The sequence below is a fragment of the Microtus oregoni genome, unplaced genomic scaffold (assembly GCF_018167655.1).
Source record: "Microtus oregoni isolate MIOR12 unplaced genomic scaffold, Mior012 000029F_ref0000214, whole genome shotgun sequence".
Lineage (NCBI taxonomy): Eukaryota > Metazoa > Chordata > Mammalia > Rodentia > Cricetidae > Microtus > Microtus oregoni.
Genome location: NW_024543088.1, coordinates 17,413,570 through 17,431,596, shown reverse-complemented (window position 1 = coordinate 17,431,596; position 18,027 = coordinate 17,413,570). Strand labels below are relative to the sequence as shown.

General features: G+C 40.0%; 1 protein-coding gene across 1 annotated transcript in view; it reads left to right on the top strand.

Moving 5' to 3' along the window:
• Prkdc (protein kinase, DNA-activated, catalytic subunit) overlaps positions 1–18,027 on the top strand; it is a 165,684-nt gene that overhangs the window by 51,909 nt on the left and 95,748 nt on the right. The window contains exons 31-39 of the mRNA XM_041677945.1: positions 558–812; positions 4,456–4,679; positions 5,493–5,701; positions 6,086–6,218; positions 6,860–7,018; positions 8,501–8,701; positions 11,406–11,591; positions 12,050–12,154; positions 13,513–13,680. Coding sequence (XP_041533879.1) covers positions 558–812; positions 4,456–4,679; positions 5,493–5,701; positions 6,086–6,218; positions 6,860–7,018; positions 8,501–8,701; positions 11,406–11,591; positions 12,050–12,154; positions 13,513–13,680 — 1,640 coding nt within the window. The remainder of the gene's footprint in view (positions 1–557; positions 813–4,455; positions 4,680–5,492; positions 5,702–6,085; positions 6,219–6,859; positions 7,019–8,500; positions 8,702–11,405; positions 11,592–12,049; positions 12,155–13,512; positions 13,681–18,027) is intronic.

The following is an 18,027-nucleotide window of genomic DNA, read 5'->3' as shown; positions in this document are numbered from 1 at the left end:
AATCACTTAACCTTTTTTGAGCCACTGATTTCTTAACATGCAAAATGAAATTTTATCCTTTCCTTTTTTTATTTAGAAAAAGTACAGTGTCAAAAGAAGATAATTTTTAAAGCAAATCATTTGACTGACTTAATTCCCAATACTTAGCATGCAGCTTGTGAGACTGAGGCCAGGAAGGCACTTGTGCCCGCAGGCTCTAAGCTAGGCTGGGTAGCGTAGATAAGCACAGGCACACTGTTGTTCTTGTTGTGGCATGAGGAGACTGGGAGAGGTGAGCAGCACAGCCAGCGTCAGAACCCAGAAATCACAGCACTCTCTTGTCTGTTTTCCCTCCAGATGGTGTTTTTATAATGTTAGAAATGAAGAGTACAGCTTTGGTGGAAATAACTTCTTAGAAGTAACGACAGTAAAACAAATTACTAGTAATGAAAAGATCAGCCTGCATCATTTTGAAATTTTAACTAGGTTCAAAGATTATTAAAGAGGTTTGATTTTTGAATGTTGATATCTTTGCTTTGTGTATATACTAATGTATATGTTTTAATCTTGTCTCTTAGACAACAAATCCCCTTCTATATGGTTGAAAGATCTCATAAAAACAGAAGATATTTCTTTTCTCATAAACACATTCGAAGGAGGAGTTAGCAACTGTGATCAACCAGTGGGCATTCTTGCTCAGCCAACTCTCTTCCATTTGCAAGGGCCAGTGAGCCTGAGAGCAGTCCTACAGTGGCTGGACATGCTCCTTGCGGCACTGGAGTGCTATAACACATTCATCGAGGAGAAGACTGTGGAAGTACAAGATGTTCTGGGTAGGTAGAATTTACTCTAAGGTAGCATTGCCTGATTCTGCTTGGTTTATGTTCGGTGCATGTCAAAATAACAGTAACAAGCACTTGGTGATAGAGGCTCAGAGTTATAGGCCAGCCTTATCTACAAGACAACCATTGTTATATGGTGAGTCCTGTGTAGAAACTAAATTAAAAATAATACTAACAAAATTGAAGCTAGGCAGGTGGATCTCTTTGAGTTTGAAACCAGCCGGGACTACAAAATAAGTTCCAGAAGAGTCAGGACTCTTACACAGAGTAGCCCTGTCTCAAAAAACCTAAATAAATAAATAAGTATAATAATACTAACAAAATTGATAACAGATACTAGTTACTTAGTGTTGTATAAAGGGATTTAACCCGGATTTTCTACTACTGGACAGGCTTCTTTACTTACGTTCTCTTTTGTGTTAATCAGCTTCCCACTACTATGACAAAAGGCTGAGGATATTAACTTAAGATGTAAAGTTGCCGGGCGGTGGTGGCGCACGCCTTTAATCCCAGCACTTGGGAGGCAGAGGCAGGTGGATCTCTGGGAGTTCGAGGCCAGCCTGGTCTACAAGAGCTAGTTCCAGGACAGGCACCAAAGCTACGGAGAAACCCTGACTCGAAAAAACAAAAAAAGAAAAAAGAAAAAAAAAGATGTAAGGTTGACTGTGGCTCACAGGCTTGGAAGATTCAGTCCATAATTGGTTTTGTTGCTTTTGCCCTGTGGTTTGGCATGTACTATTAATCTCATGGTAGCCAGGAAAGCAAAGTGAATAAGAAGTGGGTGTCATATTCTCAATATCCCTTAAACTACACACCTCCAATAATTTTATTTTGTTCTCCACATTCTAAAGAGTCCCCTACCTCCCAGTAACACTGTAAGTCACTAGGTGGTATAGCTTTATGGGACCACTGCCATATATTTTGTTGTTGAGCAAAATGCTAGCAATATATTACTCTACTAAATAGTTGTATTCAAATAGTTCCATAACTGACTAATTGTAAAATACAACCTCCTTCCCTTTTAACAAATTTTTAATGATGACTAGGGCAGTACCTTGTTGTTTTGAATGTTTTTTTTCTTTGTTTGTTTGTTTGTTTGGGTTTTTGTTGTTGTTGTTGTTTTGTTTTTCAAGACAGGGTTTCTCTGTAGCTTTTGGAGCCTGTCCTGGAACTAGCTCTTGTACACCAGGTTGACCTTGAACTCACAGAGATCTGCCTGTCTCTACCTTCGAGTGCTGGGATTAAAGGTGTGCACCACCACCGCCCAGCTGTATTGAATGCTTTAACAATGTAATCTCTGATTCTGGTCTCTCTAGACTTCATTTTAGTCCCACTCCTTCTCCCAGCCTAACTCCATTCCCTGGAGAATTCACCTCTTATTCAGACCCAGGACCACTGTGGCACTTTCCCACTGCTCCTTGAAGTCTTTCTTCCAGCCTTCTTCATTCCTTTGTGTCTTTCACCAACCCACAGAAACACTCTGTTTACGAGAGACTTATTGAGGATCCACAGTGGGCACCAGCAACCAGTGAACAGAACACTCACCCATCAAAGAGGAAACAAGATCTTTGCACCAAAAAACCCCTCAAACATCATACCTCTAGATGCCTATATCCCAATGCAAACTATGAACGTGAACAGCCAAGACAACATGCCTCTTTCAGAGAGACCAGTAACCCTGTTGCATTAAACCCTGGAAATGCAATTTAGCTGAAACGCAAAACAAGGACTTCAAAATGCGATTGTGGTTATGCTCAAAAACCTTAAAGAGGCCATTCACTCCACCATTGCAAATCCCCAATCTGATTCTTAGCCCTGTAGCAGACCCTCGGCGGACATCTGCCTTCATTTCCTGTGGGTTCTGAAGATCCTCTCTCCAGTCCATCCTTTCTCCCTTACCTCACCTCTCTATAATGGCTGCCGGTTGAGAGGTACACTTTGTCTGGGAACCCATTGGCTGAACTAGCCTGGAAATCAGGTGCACAGTCTTCACTCTCCTTCCTGTGCTCCATTTCAAATTCCTCAGTCTCTTAACTTCATCCTGTAGCAGACCACTTGGAGGAACCGCTTCTGCCTTTCTCACTCCGCTCCCCAGAGACTCTGTCCATCCTTGTGGCAGCCCTAACTTTCCTCCTCCTAGAGACCCTTTCAGTATTCCCTCTCTAGACAGACCTAAGTCTTCTCCTCCTAGGGACCCTTTCAGTATTCCCTCTCTGGACAGACCTAACTTCCCTCCTGCTAGAGACCCTTTCAGTATTCCCTCTCTAGACAGACCTAACTTCCCTCCTGCTAGAGACCCTCTCAGTATTCCCTCTCTGGACAGACCTAACTTCCCTCCTCCTATAGATCCTTTGAGTATTCCCTCTCTGGGCCATCCCCAATCCTTTATATCATGACTAGAAACTTGATCTACCCAGCATCCCCAGTGTCCACACCTGGCCTTGGAGGTTGTTTTGTCTTGGGGTAGTGACCTATGAGAAGAGTGGAGCAATATGGTGAGTGGAAGAAGTTTAACAGTGTGCAGTGGGGAAGAAAACAGCTTGATTTTGTTCAGATAGGTGAATTTTATAAGGCAATGTGGAGTTGAGCTAGAGAATGTTTCTGTAAAATAGTAAATGCCCCACATACCTGATTAGAGACAGCCACTGTCATTTGTTTTTGCATTGCCCGTTGGAGGAGTTTTTCAATTTCTTCATTATTAGAAATAATGCCAGATGTGGTGGTGTTCACCTATATTCCTACCTCTTCAGGAGAGGGAGGGGAGGAGAATCACTAGTTTCAATCCAGCTTCTACTATATAAGCATGTTCCTGACTTAAAGACCAAAAATAGGTAAAATGAACATGATTTGCTATTTGCCATTATTTTATTGGATTAAAATTTCAGTGCTAGATAAAACCATAGGAATTTTTAAAATATTATTTAGAGACTAACCTGCGTATTTAAGTCTTTTTTATATGAGTTGCCAATTGTTCTTTTAAATGATAGTTCTCATAAGTAATCTTTAACAGTCAAGTCTTGTGTTAGTCAAACTTGGTGTTGTGACAATATCTTGACATAAACACTTTGAAGAACACAGTTGTTTTGGTTCATTGTTTAGGAGGGCTTGGTCCATGGAGGCCTGGCTCTCTATGCCATGGTGACAGGAAGATGCGGCAGATCTCTTTACCTCCCACACAGTGAGAGAGTGTCCCTGAACACAAAGACATTCCACTAGGGACCTGTCTTCCAACTGTTCTCACCGTTTAAAGCTGAAGAGCTCCCAGAATAACTCACCAGCTGGGGCAGAGTGTTCAAACCATAGCTGGAGGGCTGGATATATAGTACAGTAGTAGAGTGCTTTCCTAGCATGCTCATTCCTACAAGAGCAATAAATAATAAACAGATGACCAGTCCCTGTATAGACATTGTGTCTATATGTGAAATTGAATTCAATTTGAATTATATTTTAGTTCAAATTTTGAACTAAGAACCTAAGAAGAAATAGGTGCTATTTTTATTCATCTTTTCTTGAACTTATATTTTTAATTCTTGGATTTTTTTTGTTGAGTGTATATCATTACCTGTATTTTAAGAAGGAACTTCATATTCCTTTTAGAGAATGTACCCTAATATTTTACTGTTCTTATTCCTAGGTACTGAAACACAGTCTTCACTTTTAAAGTCAGTGGCTTTCTTTTTAGAAAGCATAGCAACCCACGATGCTAGAGCAATTGAACAACACTTTGGCACAGGGGTAGCAACTGGACCTCCCAGTCTACAAGAGGAAGAAAAATACAACTATAACAAATGCACAGTCTTGGTCCGGATTATGGAATTTACCACAACCCTGCTCAATACCTCTCCAGAAATTTTCAAGGTAGGGTCGTAGCTCCTGATCTGTTAATTTGAGATTAGTACTTTAAAATGGGAAATGCACTTAAGTTTCCCTTAAAGCACTTAAATTTCTTCATGTCCTTAAGTTTCTCAACCTATGGGTCATGTCCCCTTTGGCAAACTTCTGTCTCCAAGGCTATTTACATTATGAGTCATAACAGTAGCAAAATTATAGTTATGAAGTAGCAACAGAAACAATTTATGGTTGGGGTCACAACAACATGAGGAACTGTATTAAAGGGTCACAGAATTAGGACAGTTGAGAATCACTGCCTTAGATCATTAGCCACAAGGGAGAAACATATCAAAATGACATTGAGATGCTATCTTAGCCCAATTCAAATAGTTTTTAAGAAATCAAACAGTAAAAAATACTGGTGAAGATGGGAGAGAAAGGAAATCAGTTACTGCTTTGGGGGTCAGGACCTGAGGGTATAGTTTAGTAGGAAGGTGCTTGCTTGTAAGCTGTGCATTCTGTCCATAGCACTGTAATTTCACTAAAGATAGGAACGTGAATTAGCCTAGCCACTCTGGAAATCAGTATGGATATTCCTCAAAAACAGAATAGTGATGTCATGTGATAGAGTCTAACTAGATATTCTAAAATTAAAAAAAAAATAAAATCTGAAATCATTTTGGTTTCAAGCATTTTAATACTTTTCAATTATTTTCAGAAAATCTGCCAAACTGTCAGTATTGTGACTATTCGCAGCTTGTGGACCTTGTTTACACTGTGATGAGAAGAGCTACTGGCTAAGAAGCACTTTTATTCCATCAGTCTTTTCTATCTTTATAGCTCCTGGAGAAGGACTTGTGTAACACAAACCTAATGAAAGTCTTAGTGAAAATGCTTTGTGAGCCCGTGAGCTTAGGGTTCAATGTTGGCGACGTCCAGGTTATGAACCACCTTCCCAGCATTTGTGTGAACCTGCTGAAGGCACTGAAGAAGTCCCCATGCAGAGACATGCTGGAGACTCACCTGAAGGAGAAAGTGACAGCGCAGAGGTGGGTGCTCAGGCCATGCTCAGTTACTGTGATTTAGGTCCTCACTTATCCAGTGTTCCTCACAGCCGCGTGCACAACTGCAGTGTCCTCAGGAAAGGGACTTGTCAGTGCCTATGTGTGCGTGTGCACTTGTGTGTTCACACACAAATGATCTCATACACTGTTTGGAAATCATGACCTTCACTAATTCCTTTCCTGCCTGTAGGATGGGCGAGAACAGTAGATGTACTACATTTGCTGTTCTATGAGTCTTCCTCTGGTGTTACCTTTGCGTTTTTCAGGACCATGTTAGTGAGTTTGAGGGCCAAGTGACTAGTAAAGTTATGACAGCAACACAGTTCCTTAGTGTGTCCTTACCTGGTTTTCTGTTGTTCTCACGGCCAGTGTCGAAGAGCTCTGTGCCATTAACTTGTGTGACTCTGATGCTCGCCAAGAAAGGACCAAGTTGCTGTCTGTCTTATCAGCCTGTAAACAGCTTCACAAAGCTGGCTTCTCTCATGTTATATCCCCTTCTCAGGTAACCATAATTAATTTATTTTATTTACCTTTTGCTTTCTCTATTATACTGATTTATTTATGCTAGTACAAATTGGCATTTAGGTTTATATTACTTGCTTAAATTATTTTACATACAGAATATACTGAACTAGAGATTAGAGAACTCTTTTTTTTTTTTTTTTGGTTTTTCGAGACAGGGTTTCTCTGTGGCTTTGGAGCCTGCCCTGGAACTAACTCTGTAGACCAGGCTGGCCTCAAACTCACAGAGATTCGCCTGCCTCTGCCTCCCGAGTGCTGGGATTAAAGGCGTGCGCCTCCATCGCCCGGCTGAGATTAGAGAACTCTTACGTATAGGTGCTGAGTAGAATGCGAATATGAAAGTAAAGATAGAATGAGAGGAATGAAAGACAGTTGAAATTGTAGTAACCTAAAACATTTTAAGAACCAGTTACTGTAGTCCTTTATCACAGAAAGACATAAATGAAATCTGTAGCTTAATAAACAAAAACTGGGTTGGAGTTGTCCTAAGCATTAGAAAATAGTCATCATCGTTAGCTAACACTTTTTTTTTTTTTTTTTTTTTTTTTTACTGAAGAAGTGACATTGTATGTTTGCGCTGAACACCTCTCAGCAGGCAATTCATGTCTATTTTTCCTTTAGTCTACAGCACTGGATCATCCCATTGGCATGAGGCTGCTCTCTTTGGTTTATAAAGGCATTGCACCTGCAGAGGAAAGGCAGTGCGTGCAGTCGTTGGACCCCAGCTGTATGAGCCTGGCCAATGGACTCCTGGAGTTAGCCTTTGCCTACGGAGGACTGGTAGGAAATCAGCTACACCCCACCCTTCCTATCGAGTGACTTACATAAGTTACTTGTGGTATAGCTCTAAAAAGTATGAAATTTAGTTAGTAAAGTCTTAGATGGACACATATTATTATTGACTTACTGGCTTTCTTTTTTTCGGTGGGAGGTTTTGAGACAGGATTTCTTTGTGTATCTCTCTCTGGCTGTCCTAGAACTCTATAGACCGAGCTGGCCTTGAACTCACAGAGCTCTACCTGCCTCTGCCTCACAAGTGCTGGGATTAAACTACCCAGCTGACTTACTGACTTTCTCTTCTTCAATACTTTTTGAAAATAAAAAAACATAACCTTCTTTTTTTTTCTTTCTTTCTTTTTTTATTGAGAAAAGGAGAAAAAAAAGAAAAACAAGTTTCCACCTCCTCCCAGCCTCCCATTTCCCTCCCCCTCCTCCCACCCTACGCCCCCCTCCTCCCACCCTTCTCCCCCTCCCCCCACTCCTTTCCCCCTCCCTCTCCAGTCCAAAGAGCAGTCAGGGTTTTCTGCCCTGTGGTAAGACCTAGGACCTCCCACCTCCGTCCATATCTAGGAAGGTGAACATCCAAACTGGCTAGGCTCCCACAAAGCCATCACATTACGTAGGATCAAACCCCCGTGCCATTGTCCTTTGCGTCTCATCAGCCCTCATTGTTCGCCATGTTCAGAGAGTCCAGTTTTATCCCATGCTTTTTCAGTCACAGTCCAGCTGGTCTTGGTGAGCTCTCAATAGATCAGCTCCACTGGAGCACTGGATTGAGCTCCCAAGGTCCCAATGAGGAGCAGAAGGAGGGAGAACATGAGCAAAGAAGTCGGGACCACGAGGGATGCACCCACCCACTGAGACAGTGGAAACATAACCTTCTTAAATGGAAGTTTTCTGTTCATCTTTGTTTCCAAAAGGACTTTAGGCAAGGAACATTTTGTCACTAAAGTTGACCTGTGATGACATGCTTCTTTCTCTATCCTTATTGGTTCTTGGAATGGGTGCTTAAAGGGACTGTGGAGGGTATCCCTGAAGCACCCAAGGCACCATGACCAAAGTCCTCATGACTCTGAACTCAGCAGAACTGGCCTCAGATAAACTGCTGTGGCTGAGATCTGCAACTAGTCCTCTGTGTTTGTTCCATTCCATCCTCCCTCATTACTTTTCCCATTGCAGCAACCTCTTCTTTGTCTCATTGATGTTCTCAATTATACTTTAGTTTTCCCAAACAACTTATTTGACTGTTCTTTGAATAGCTGCTAGAGTTTTCTGGAAAGTTGGAAACAATGTCAGTGTAGGAGATTCCTCTCACAAAGTGAAATCTAGAAAATAGAAGTTAAATTAAATGTGTATTATTTAAACAAGTCCTGACTTCACATACCAGACTCTTTAGAAGGCTTCTTGTAGACTTATGTGTACCCGCTGCCTCACAGCCTTTCTGGGGATGGATTCTCTGGTATGTTCTTCTCTCTTCCGTAGTGTGAGCATCTTGTGAGTTTGCTGCTGAATTCAGCACTGTTGTCTATGCAGTATTTGGGCAGTTCACAGAGAAACGTCACCTTCTCCCACGGGGAATATTTCTATAGTTTGTTCTCAGAAATAATCAACAGTGAGCTACTGAAAAATCTTGATATTGCTGTATCAGAGCTCATGAAGTCATCAACAGATAATCCCAAAATGGTAAGGAACTTTTTCTTTAAATATTTTCTTACCTAATGTTCACGAAAGGGTTTTTATGTTTCTGATGGTTTTTCTTAAAACCAGATTTCTTCTTGGAGGCTTAAAGATCTGCTAATATATGAAAATAAAATCCACAGAACAAAACACAGTCTTTATCAAGATAGTATATGTTAATAGATGCTAAGATATTGGTTATTTTTTCCATTCCCTCAAACCTTTAAATCTCTTGGCCTAATACTATAAGATACAAAATACAATGCTGTAGGATACTGGCTTTTGCTAGAACGTCATATTGGAGCTTTTAAATGTGTCATATGCCCTGCAGTGTTTGTTCCAACCCCACCTGTAGGCTAGTCTTTCACACTGCCAACCTGTTTTTAGAGCACTCACGGCTTGAGGGTCTTGCCTTATTTTTCTGCATGTTCTTTCCACAGCCCTCTTTGCCTCATCATAGTAACCCTTTAGAGAGTGATATTTATTATATTAGCTTTTCGATTGCTTAACTTAGGGGATTTTGTGGGGTTTTTGTGTTTGATTTGTTTTTCATTACTTTATTTTATTTTGAGACAACTGACCTGGAGCTCACTTTGTAGACCAGGCTGGCTTCACACTTAGCAGAGATCCTCCTGCTTCTGCCTGTGCCTGTGCCGCTCAGGTGCTGGGATTAAATGTGTATGCTGCCATCTATTTTACAGGACTGTGAAGTGTGCCTGGCAATGTGCTCTGTAGGTAGTCAGAAACTGAGGTTAGTGTTTGCGAAGAGTTGTAATTTCTGCTTATCTAACCTGTTATATGTACCATCCTTGTCCATTGCCAGCAAAAGTTGCATTTACTGCTTCTATTCCTTCCTCACGACTCTCTGAAATGACTGAATGAGATTAAGATTATATCAAAACAGTCTTAATGGGTGCAGAGAAAGGACAACAGAATGAGCAAACTGCAAGGCAGGACAGGTGTGTCAGTTGAAACCCTTAGCCTGTCTACACTAGAAGAGGGTGGGAAGACTGTATCAGAGGGGTTGAGGAGCAGGCAGAGAGGAGGGAAGCAGGGGACAGACACGATGAATGATAAAATAAGAATTGCTACTGAACAAGAAGATTGGAGAATACTCTGGAAGTAAACATAGGTACCTGAAATTAAGAAACAGGGTAGATGTGGAAAATAAAGTTGAGGAACTCCCGGAGACTAGGGTGAAATACAAAACCAAAGTACAATGGAAAGTGATAGGTGCGGTGATGCACACCTTTAATCCCAGCACCAGGGAAGGAGAGGCACGAAGGTCTGAGGTCTCCGTGAGTTCAAGGCCAGTCAGGTCTACACAGCAAGTTCCGAGACAAACAGGGCTAATACCCTGTCTCAAAAAAGAAAGAAAGAAAAAGAACAATGATGAAGGATCCTGGAATTGAGTGGACAGGACATAGGCCCGGAAACAGTGGTGGACTGCAGTTCTCATGTGTAAAGGGCTGTGGAGTGCCCTACTCCCGGTTTGGGAATGAATCCACAAGGAGCATGTATTTTCCAAAGGTTCAACATTTAAAAAAATAAAAAAAACCTGACAGTTCTCAAGGAAATAAGCTAGTTATGTGTAGAGAATCAAGAAATTGAATGACATCTTTTTCTCACAAAACTGTGGATAGTGCAATCAAGACCAAGAGATTGGAGTTACGGTGCAGCCAGATTCTCATTTGTGTGAGTCAGTAGAATACGCATGTTTAGAAAAGCCAGGTCTAGGGAGCTGGAGAGATGGCTCAGAGGTTAAGAGCATCGCCTGCTCTTCCAAAGGTCCTAAGTTCAATTCCCAGCAACCACATGGTGGCTCACAACCATCTGTAATGGGGTCTGGTGCCCTCTTCTGGGCTGCAGGCATACAGACAGAATATTGTATACATAATAAATAAATAAATATTTAAAAAAAAAAGAAAATCCAGGTCTATAGGGTCCTGTTTCCTTGTTCATCTCTTGTCAGGAAGTTGCCAGGTAGATATTAAGAAGGCAGTAAGCTGAGAAAGCAAAGTGTTGTATTCCGCCTTGTGCTAAGAGGAAGATTGGTTATCTAGGCCTGGCCTTCTACAACACAGCCAGTGCTGTGTCTCTTGAAGCAGGTATTTTACTGATTGGCAAAGACGGAATGGCATGATTTATTTGATTTGGGAGGGTCTGATGACAAGGATAGGCACACTGAAAACAGCTAAGAAGTCTGCCAAGGTTTAGCTGTAGCGAGAGCAGAATGTATAAGAAGGGAAATGTGTTAATAGTATACTATATAAAGCATCAGTAAAAAATGCTTATGTCAGAATGATGGAAATATTGAATGATAATCTAACCAAATTAATTATGTTATTCTGTTGCAAAGGTGATGTTAGAACAGAAATACATGTGGTGGTAGTTATGTTCACAGAAGAGCACTTACCTGTCTTCCAAATGGAATTTCATGGAGAATTCTCCCCCAACACACACACACACACACACACACACACACACACACTCACACACACACACACAGCAGAGTGGGCACAAGGGCACCAGTAGAGTCACCCTCTGCTTTCTTTGGGAAGATTTATGTTACAGCGTTCTTACATTGTTAAATAGCTAAACTTCTATTACAGGTACAGCATTTTCATTTCCTAAAATAGCTTTGACATGGAAGTATGGGCTTTTTCTATTAATATTAAGAATTTTTTTGTCAATCTACAAATTTTTTCAGGTTAGTACTGTTTTAAATGGTATGTTAGATCAGAGCTTCAAGGATCGAGCTGTTCATAAACACCACGGAGTGAAGCTTGCAGCTGCCATTATACAAAACTGGAGGAAGTGTGATTCATGGTGGGCCGCAGATTCTGCTCCAGAAAGCAAAGTGACAGTGCTATCCTTACTGGCAAAAATGTTGCAGGTATTTTGAAAAGAACTTGAAATGTGTTCATCTCAAGTTATGTTGTTCTTTTTGAGACATAGTCTTACTATTTTACTTCTTTCTGCCTCTGCTTCCTTATTGCAGATTACAGATGTGTCCCACCATGGATGCCATGGTCATTATTTTGAATTCTGTAACTTATGTTTAAACACTACAGTGAATATGTCTTCAAAAAGTCAGTTCTTGATAATTAAATATATTTTGGAGCGATATCTCCTAATTACTTTTCTTATACCGTTGTTCATTATGCTTCTTACTTTATGTGTTTTGTCACTATGTCTTCACAGACTTTGTCTTAGCAGGAAATAATATAATGTTTTATAGCAACATTGTTGAAATGTTGACAAATAATTTGAGTTCTGAAATTTAAAAATTTGAAAGATATATCAAAAGTTTTTGAGGCATAATACAGAAATTTGTGTTTTATCTCCCTTTAGATTGATTCAGCTTTATCTTTTGATACAATTCACAGCTCATTTCCTGAAATCTTCACAACGTATGCTAGTCTACTTGCTGATACAAAGTTGGGTCTACACTTAAAGGTAGATGACTTTAAAAGATTGGTCTTTTGAGATTATGTTCTATGGATTTTCACAACTTTACATTTTTGTGCATTTATTATGTTGGTTTTTTTGTGGGGGAGTATGGAAAATTCAAAACCTATAATAGTAAAGAGATTAGCATAATAAATCCCCATGAACCTATCATCTAGGTATGGGCAAATTTGTTTGAGTAATACAGGTTCTTCCTCATGAAAGAGACTCTGGCTTTGGTCTAGTTGATCTGCATGCACTTCAGTATGTCTCCTCAAAAGGGTTCATGCTTGTATGTGTGAGGGCAGATGAGCATATGTGTGCTGTAGCATGTGTTTAGAGGTCAGAGAACAACCTCTGTTCTAGATCTTGGGATTCTACCCTCAGACTAGGTCTAATGTTTACTGCTGCATGCGTGGATGCTGGGTTCTCCACCACCCATCTCACCACTGTGGAAGAGGGACTGCAAGTATGCACTACTGTGTCTGCCTCACCTGAGTTTTGGGGGTCGTGCATGTGTAGCACACACTTCCCCAATGAGCTGCCTCCTTATCCCAACATTTCTTTTAAAGTATAACTATAATATGATCATTAGCATTTGTGTTTATATGTATCAGATGGAAATTGGTGTTTTGGATTTTCTGTAGTAATTTCAAACTGTTTCATTCTTTTTTTCTATTGAAATATTTCAGTGATAGGGAAGCAAGGAAAGTAATTTTATTGTTGCTAAGGTTAAAGTCCTGTAATGTGGTCTTCATGAATGACCATATTTTTTTATTAGATGATTCTTTGGTGTGTTCTATATGACTCATGAAGTTTCTCCTTCAAGTGTGAAAATTTTGGAATTTACCTGTTATTCAAAGGAGGTACCTACTTCCTCATAAGCTCAATATGAAGTTCTGAGGGGAATTTGCAAACATATACTCTCCTATATGTTATGAAAGTCATTCTGTCTACATAGAATTTTAATATAATCTTTGTTTTAAAAAATCCTTGAAGCTTTCATCATTGACACACTGTGTTTTGACCGTGTCTGTTCACCACTCCTTCCATTAGTGCAGGCTCTTCTCAGTCTCCAGCCTCATATTCTCTCATGTCAGCCTCTGACCTCCAGAGCTGAAGCTGAGGCACATAGCTGCATCCAAGCTGGTTCACGGTGCCATCCAGAATTTACTCTAGAGCTGAAGCTGAGGCACATAGCTGCATCCAAGCTGGTTCATCGTGCCGTCCAGAATTTATTCTGAAGTCGTTTGTGGGATCCATATAGCGCACTATCTGCAGTCTTTAGAAAGTAGTGATTTTGTTTATTCTGTAGGGTCTGTGAGCCACAAGTAGTGTGACTTACATTTGTCTGCATTGCTTCACAGGGCCAAGCTCTCATTCTCCTTCCGTTCTTCACCAGCCTGACTGAAGACAGGCTAGAAAACCTTAAGCATATTCTGGAAAAGCTCATCGTATCTAATTTCCCCATGAAGTCTGATGAATTTCCCACTGATTCCCTAAAGTACAATAATTATGTGGACTGCATGAAAAAGGTTTGTTTTTAGTAGTGTCAACCATAAAACATTGGTTGATTTTTCTTTTTCTTTTTGCTGTATTTTGGCAGGAGTTAAATTGTCTTTAATTTACATTAGCTAGTATACAAAAATTAAAAATTGAGCTTACTAATGGGATATCATGTAATGTATGTTTAAATATAGGCGTATAATATGGAATGTTTAAACCAGGTTAAACATATCTATCTCCTCAAACATTTCTCATTCTATAGTAATGAAAAGTTTCAAGATCTTTCCTTTTTTTCTTTTTCTTTTTAAAATGTATACTATGTATCCCCGTTGTCTGTGGTCATCTTCCGGTGCAGTAGCACACCAGAGCTTCTTGTATCTATGTAATGATTTAGTGCCCATTGATAAACATTCCCCCATATTTCCACATACTCCCACAGCCTCTGGTAATCACCACTCTACTCTGTTCTTATATAAGTTCAGTTCTTTAGATTCCATGTATCAGTGAAATCATTTGTATTCTTGTGCTTGGATTATTTCACTTAACCTAATGATCTTCAGTTTGATCAGTGCTGGTAGAGGTGGTAGGACTTCAGCCCCTTTCAGGCTTAATGGCCTTATACAGAGTGTGTGTGTGTGTGTGTGTGTGTGTGTGTGTGCGTGCATGTTATTCTTCTCTTAGCTGACGAATATGTAGATTATTTCCATTTTCTTTCTGTATTGTGGATAATGCCTCAATAATACAGGAATGCACATGTCTATTCAGATGTATTTCCTTTAGGTATACAACCTAGTAGTGGGGTTGCTGGGTTATATGGTTGTTCTACTTTCTTTTCTGTTACTGAGATAAATAAAAGAAGTACTAATTGGTTACTGTTCATCATTGAGGGAATTCAGGGTAGAAATTTAAGGCAAGAACCATAAGGAACAGTGCTTACTAACTCGCTCCCTCTGGCTTGGTTATTCATGTTCAGTTACTTGCTTATACAGCCCAGGTCCCCCTGTCTAGTGCCACCTGCAGTGAAATGGGCCCTCCTATATCATTTAACAGTCAGGACTGTCCTCCATGACATAGGGCAATTTCTCTCCAATGACTCTGGGCAGTGACTGTACTGATTTACACTCCACCTATAGTTTGCAAGTATTTGCTTTTCTCCAGAGCCTTACCTTCAGTTGTGAATAGCTCTTAGCTGAGATGTAGCTATGTCATGTGGGTTTTTTTCGTTTGTGTTATCTCTGATGATTGCTTATATTATGCAATTTTTTAATATTTATTTATTATGTATATAATATTCTGTCTGTATGTAGGCCAGAAGAGGGCACCAGACCTCATTACAGATGGTTGTGAGCCACCATGTGGTTGCTGGGAATTGAACTCAGGACCTTTGGAAGAACAGGCAATGGTTTTAACCACTGAGCCATCTCTCCAGCCCTCTTATGTGATTTTTCATGTATTCGTCCATTTGTATGTCTTCTCTTAGAAACTATCTGTTTAGATCTGTTGCCCAGTTTTAAATAGTTTATTTGTTAGCTGTTGAGTTTGTGGACTTTCAGATGTATTTTGGATATGTTGAACATTTCCTTTATAGTTTGATCCAGTGTTCCTTGTCTATTTTTGCTTTTGTTTCCTGTGAGTTTTATGGTATTTAATAAAACTACAACAAAAAGTTTGAGTGTCCAGAGGCATTTTTGCTTATAGTTTTGTTGTAATTTTAGGGTTTACATTTATGGCTCTGATACATATTTTAATTCACATTTTTAACTGGTGAGAGGTAGAAACTGGTTTCATTCTTCAATTTGTAAATATCTAATTTCTCAGCACCTTTTTTTGAAAAGTATATCTTCTCTAACTGTGAGTTTTTAGCACCATTATTGAAAATCAGTTTGTGAATTTGGGAGTTTGTTTCTAGAATCTATGTTCTGTTGCATTTGTTATATTTCTTTGTACTAGTCCCATTTTGTTTTGGTTATGACAGCTTTGTAGTATGTTTTGAAGTCAGGTGGTAATGTTTTCTGCTTGTTTTTATTATTGTTTTTGTTCAAAATGGCTTTGGCTATTCAGGGTTTCTTGTCATTTGGAAACCTGGAGTGCACTGCACAATCTGCAGGCAGCTCAATAGGTTGCAGAGTGTCCTTCCCAGGTTTGGTAAGTTTGTCTAAACCTCTTCCAGGCAGCTCCACTGGTCTGTGTTTTTGTTTTGTTTTGTTATTGTTTTGTTTTGTTTTCTAGGAAGTCAGGCTGGTCTCTGCTTTTTCCAGGATGCTGGGCTTGTCTGAGAATGACTGTCATCAGTCTTTACTGTCTATAGACTCTTGGGATAGGAGGGGCCTAGTGAATCTGATCAGTTTCATGAACTTCCTGAAGCTATTTTTAGTTGTCTACTTCTGTCTTAATGAGCTTTTCAGAATAGAATGTTTCTATCTCAGAGGAAACTGCTATACAACAAAGAATAACATAACACATTCCCCTGTCCCAAAGGTGCAAGGCAGGAATTGCACATGTTGTTTCTATTCTAGTGATATGCTAATTGCCACATGTAGGCAAAAATGCAATATCATTTTAATTTGGGGCCTTTGTATATTCAATTGAATTTTATGGATTCTAACAATGATGAGAAAAAAGAGAATAGTGACTATTAATCCACATAGCACAAATTTAAATTTGTCTTTGTTTTCAAGACCTTTATAAATAGAGCAAGGAAGGAACACAACATACACACAGTGATAAGGACACTATCCCCAGCCCCATTATATATATAAATATATATACATACATGCTGGGTGGCTTGTAAGCATGTTACATAGGCAGATAAGTATATCTTGTTCTGCATGTTTTTCTTCTGTATGGCTTTCTTCTGATTGGGTCAGAGTTAGAATTAGGCATGTTCACCTAAAAAAAAAAAAAATACAGTGGGAAAGGGCAGCTATGTGGTGACCAGAATTCGCTATAAAGGCATTACAGCTTCCTGAGTCCATCCATGGTTCTCAGCTCACTATGTTGTAAGGACACGAGGCAACCCTATAGACAGGCCGATTTTCAAACAGCATCCATCCACATAGACTACCCTCTGTTTTATCCTTTTCAAACAGCATCCATCCACATAGACTACCCTCTGTTTTATCCTTTTCAAACAGCATCCATCCACATAGACTACCCTCTGTTTTATCCTTTTAATACATTTTTTCCTAAGATAGAGTTGAGGGAATTATGAATAAACATTCAATTAGCCAGCTACTTCATGTATTTATCAGTAGCCAGAATTTTGTCATCTTTATTTATGGAAGTACATATTTCTGGTTTTATGTTTGTTTGTTTTAGTTGAAACATTGTTTAGGGAAGTTTCAAACACATGATGACTTATTCATAGTTTGGTATGCATGCCTTTAGAATAAGGTACAGTATTATTTTCATATCTTAAATAATTAATAATTCTCTTAAGTTATTATAGGATCTAGTCTACATTTGCATTTCTCCAAATTCCTCATGGAAAATGATGAGAAAAAGATCCACTCCTCCCAAAGGGTAAGGCTTCCCCTGGGGAGTCAACAAAGCCTGGCATTAAGTTGAAGGAGGACCTAGCCCCTCTCCCCTGCATTAAGGCTGACCCTGGTATCCCACCATAGAGAATGGGCTTCCACAAGTTAGCTTATGAACAAGGGATAGATCCTGGTCCTACTGTCAGGGGCCCCTCAGATAGACCAAGCTATACAACTGTCTCCCTCATGCAGAGGGCCTGGTTTGGTCACATGGAAGCTCCACAGCCTGTCGGTCTAGAGTTCATGAGTTCCCACGAGCCTGGTCCAGCTGCCTCTGTAGATTTTAGATTTCCCCTTCAAGATCTTGACCTCCCTTGCTGTCTTCTTCAACTGGAGTCCCAGAACTTGGCCTGGTGGTTAGTTGTGGATCTCTGGATCTGCTTCCATCAATTTCTGGATGAAGATTCTATGATGTCAATTAAGATAGTCCTTAATAGCCGGGCAATGGTGGCGCACGCCTTTAATCCCAGCACTCGGGAGGCAGAGGCAGGTGGATCTCTGTGAGTTCGAGACCAGCCTGGTCTACAAAGCTAGTTCCAGGACAGGCTCCAAAGCCACAGAGAAACCCTGTCTCGAAAAAGCAAAAAAAAAAAAAAAAAAAAAACTAGTCCTTAATCTGATCACAGGGGAAGGCTAGTTAAGGCTCCCTCTCCACTGTTGCTTAGATTCTTAGCTGACATCGTCTTTGGGGATTCCTGGGAATTTCCTTAGTGCCAGGTTTCTTGTTAACCCTATAATAGATCCTTCTATCAAGATATCTCTTTCCTTGCTCCCCTTCTCTGTCCTTCTCCCAACCAACCAGATTTTTTTCTATACTCCTCCCCCTGCTATTCTCCCCTT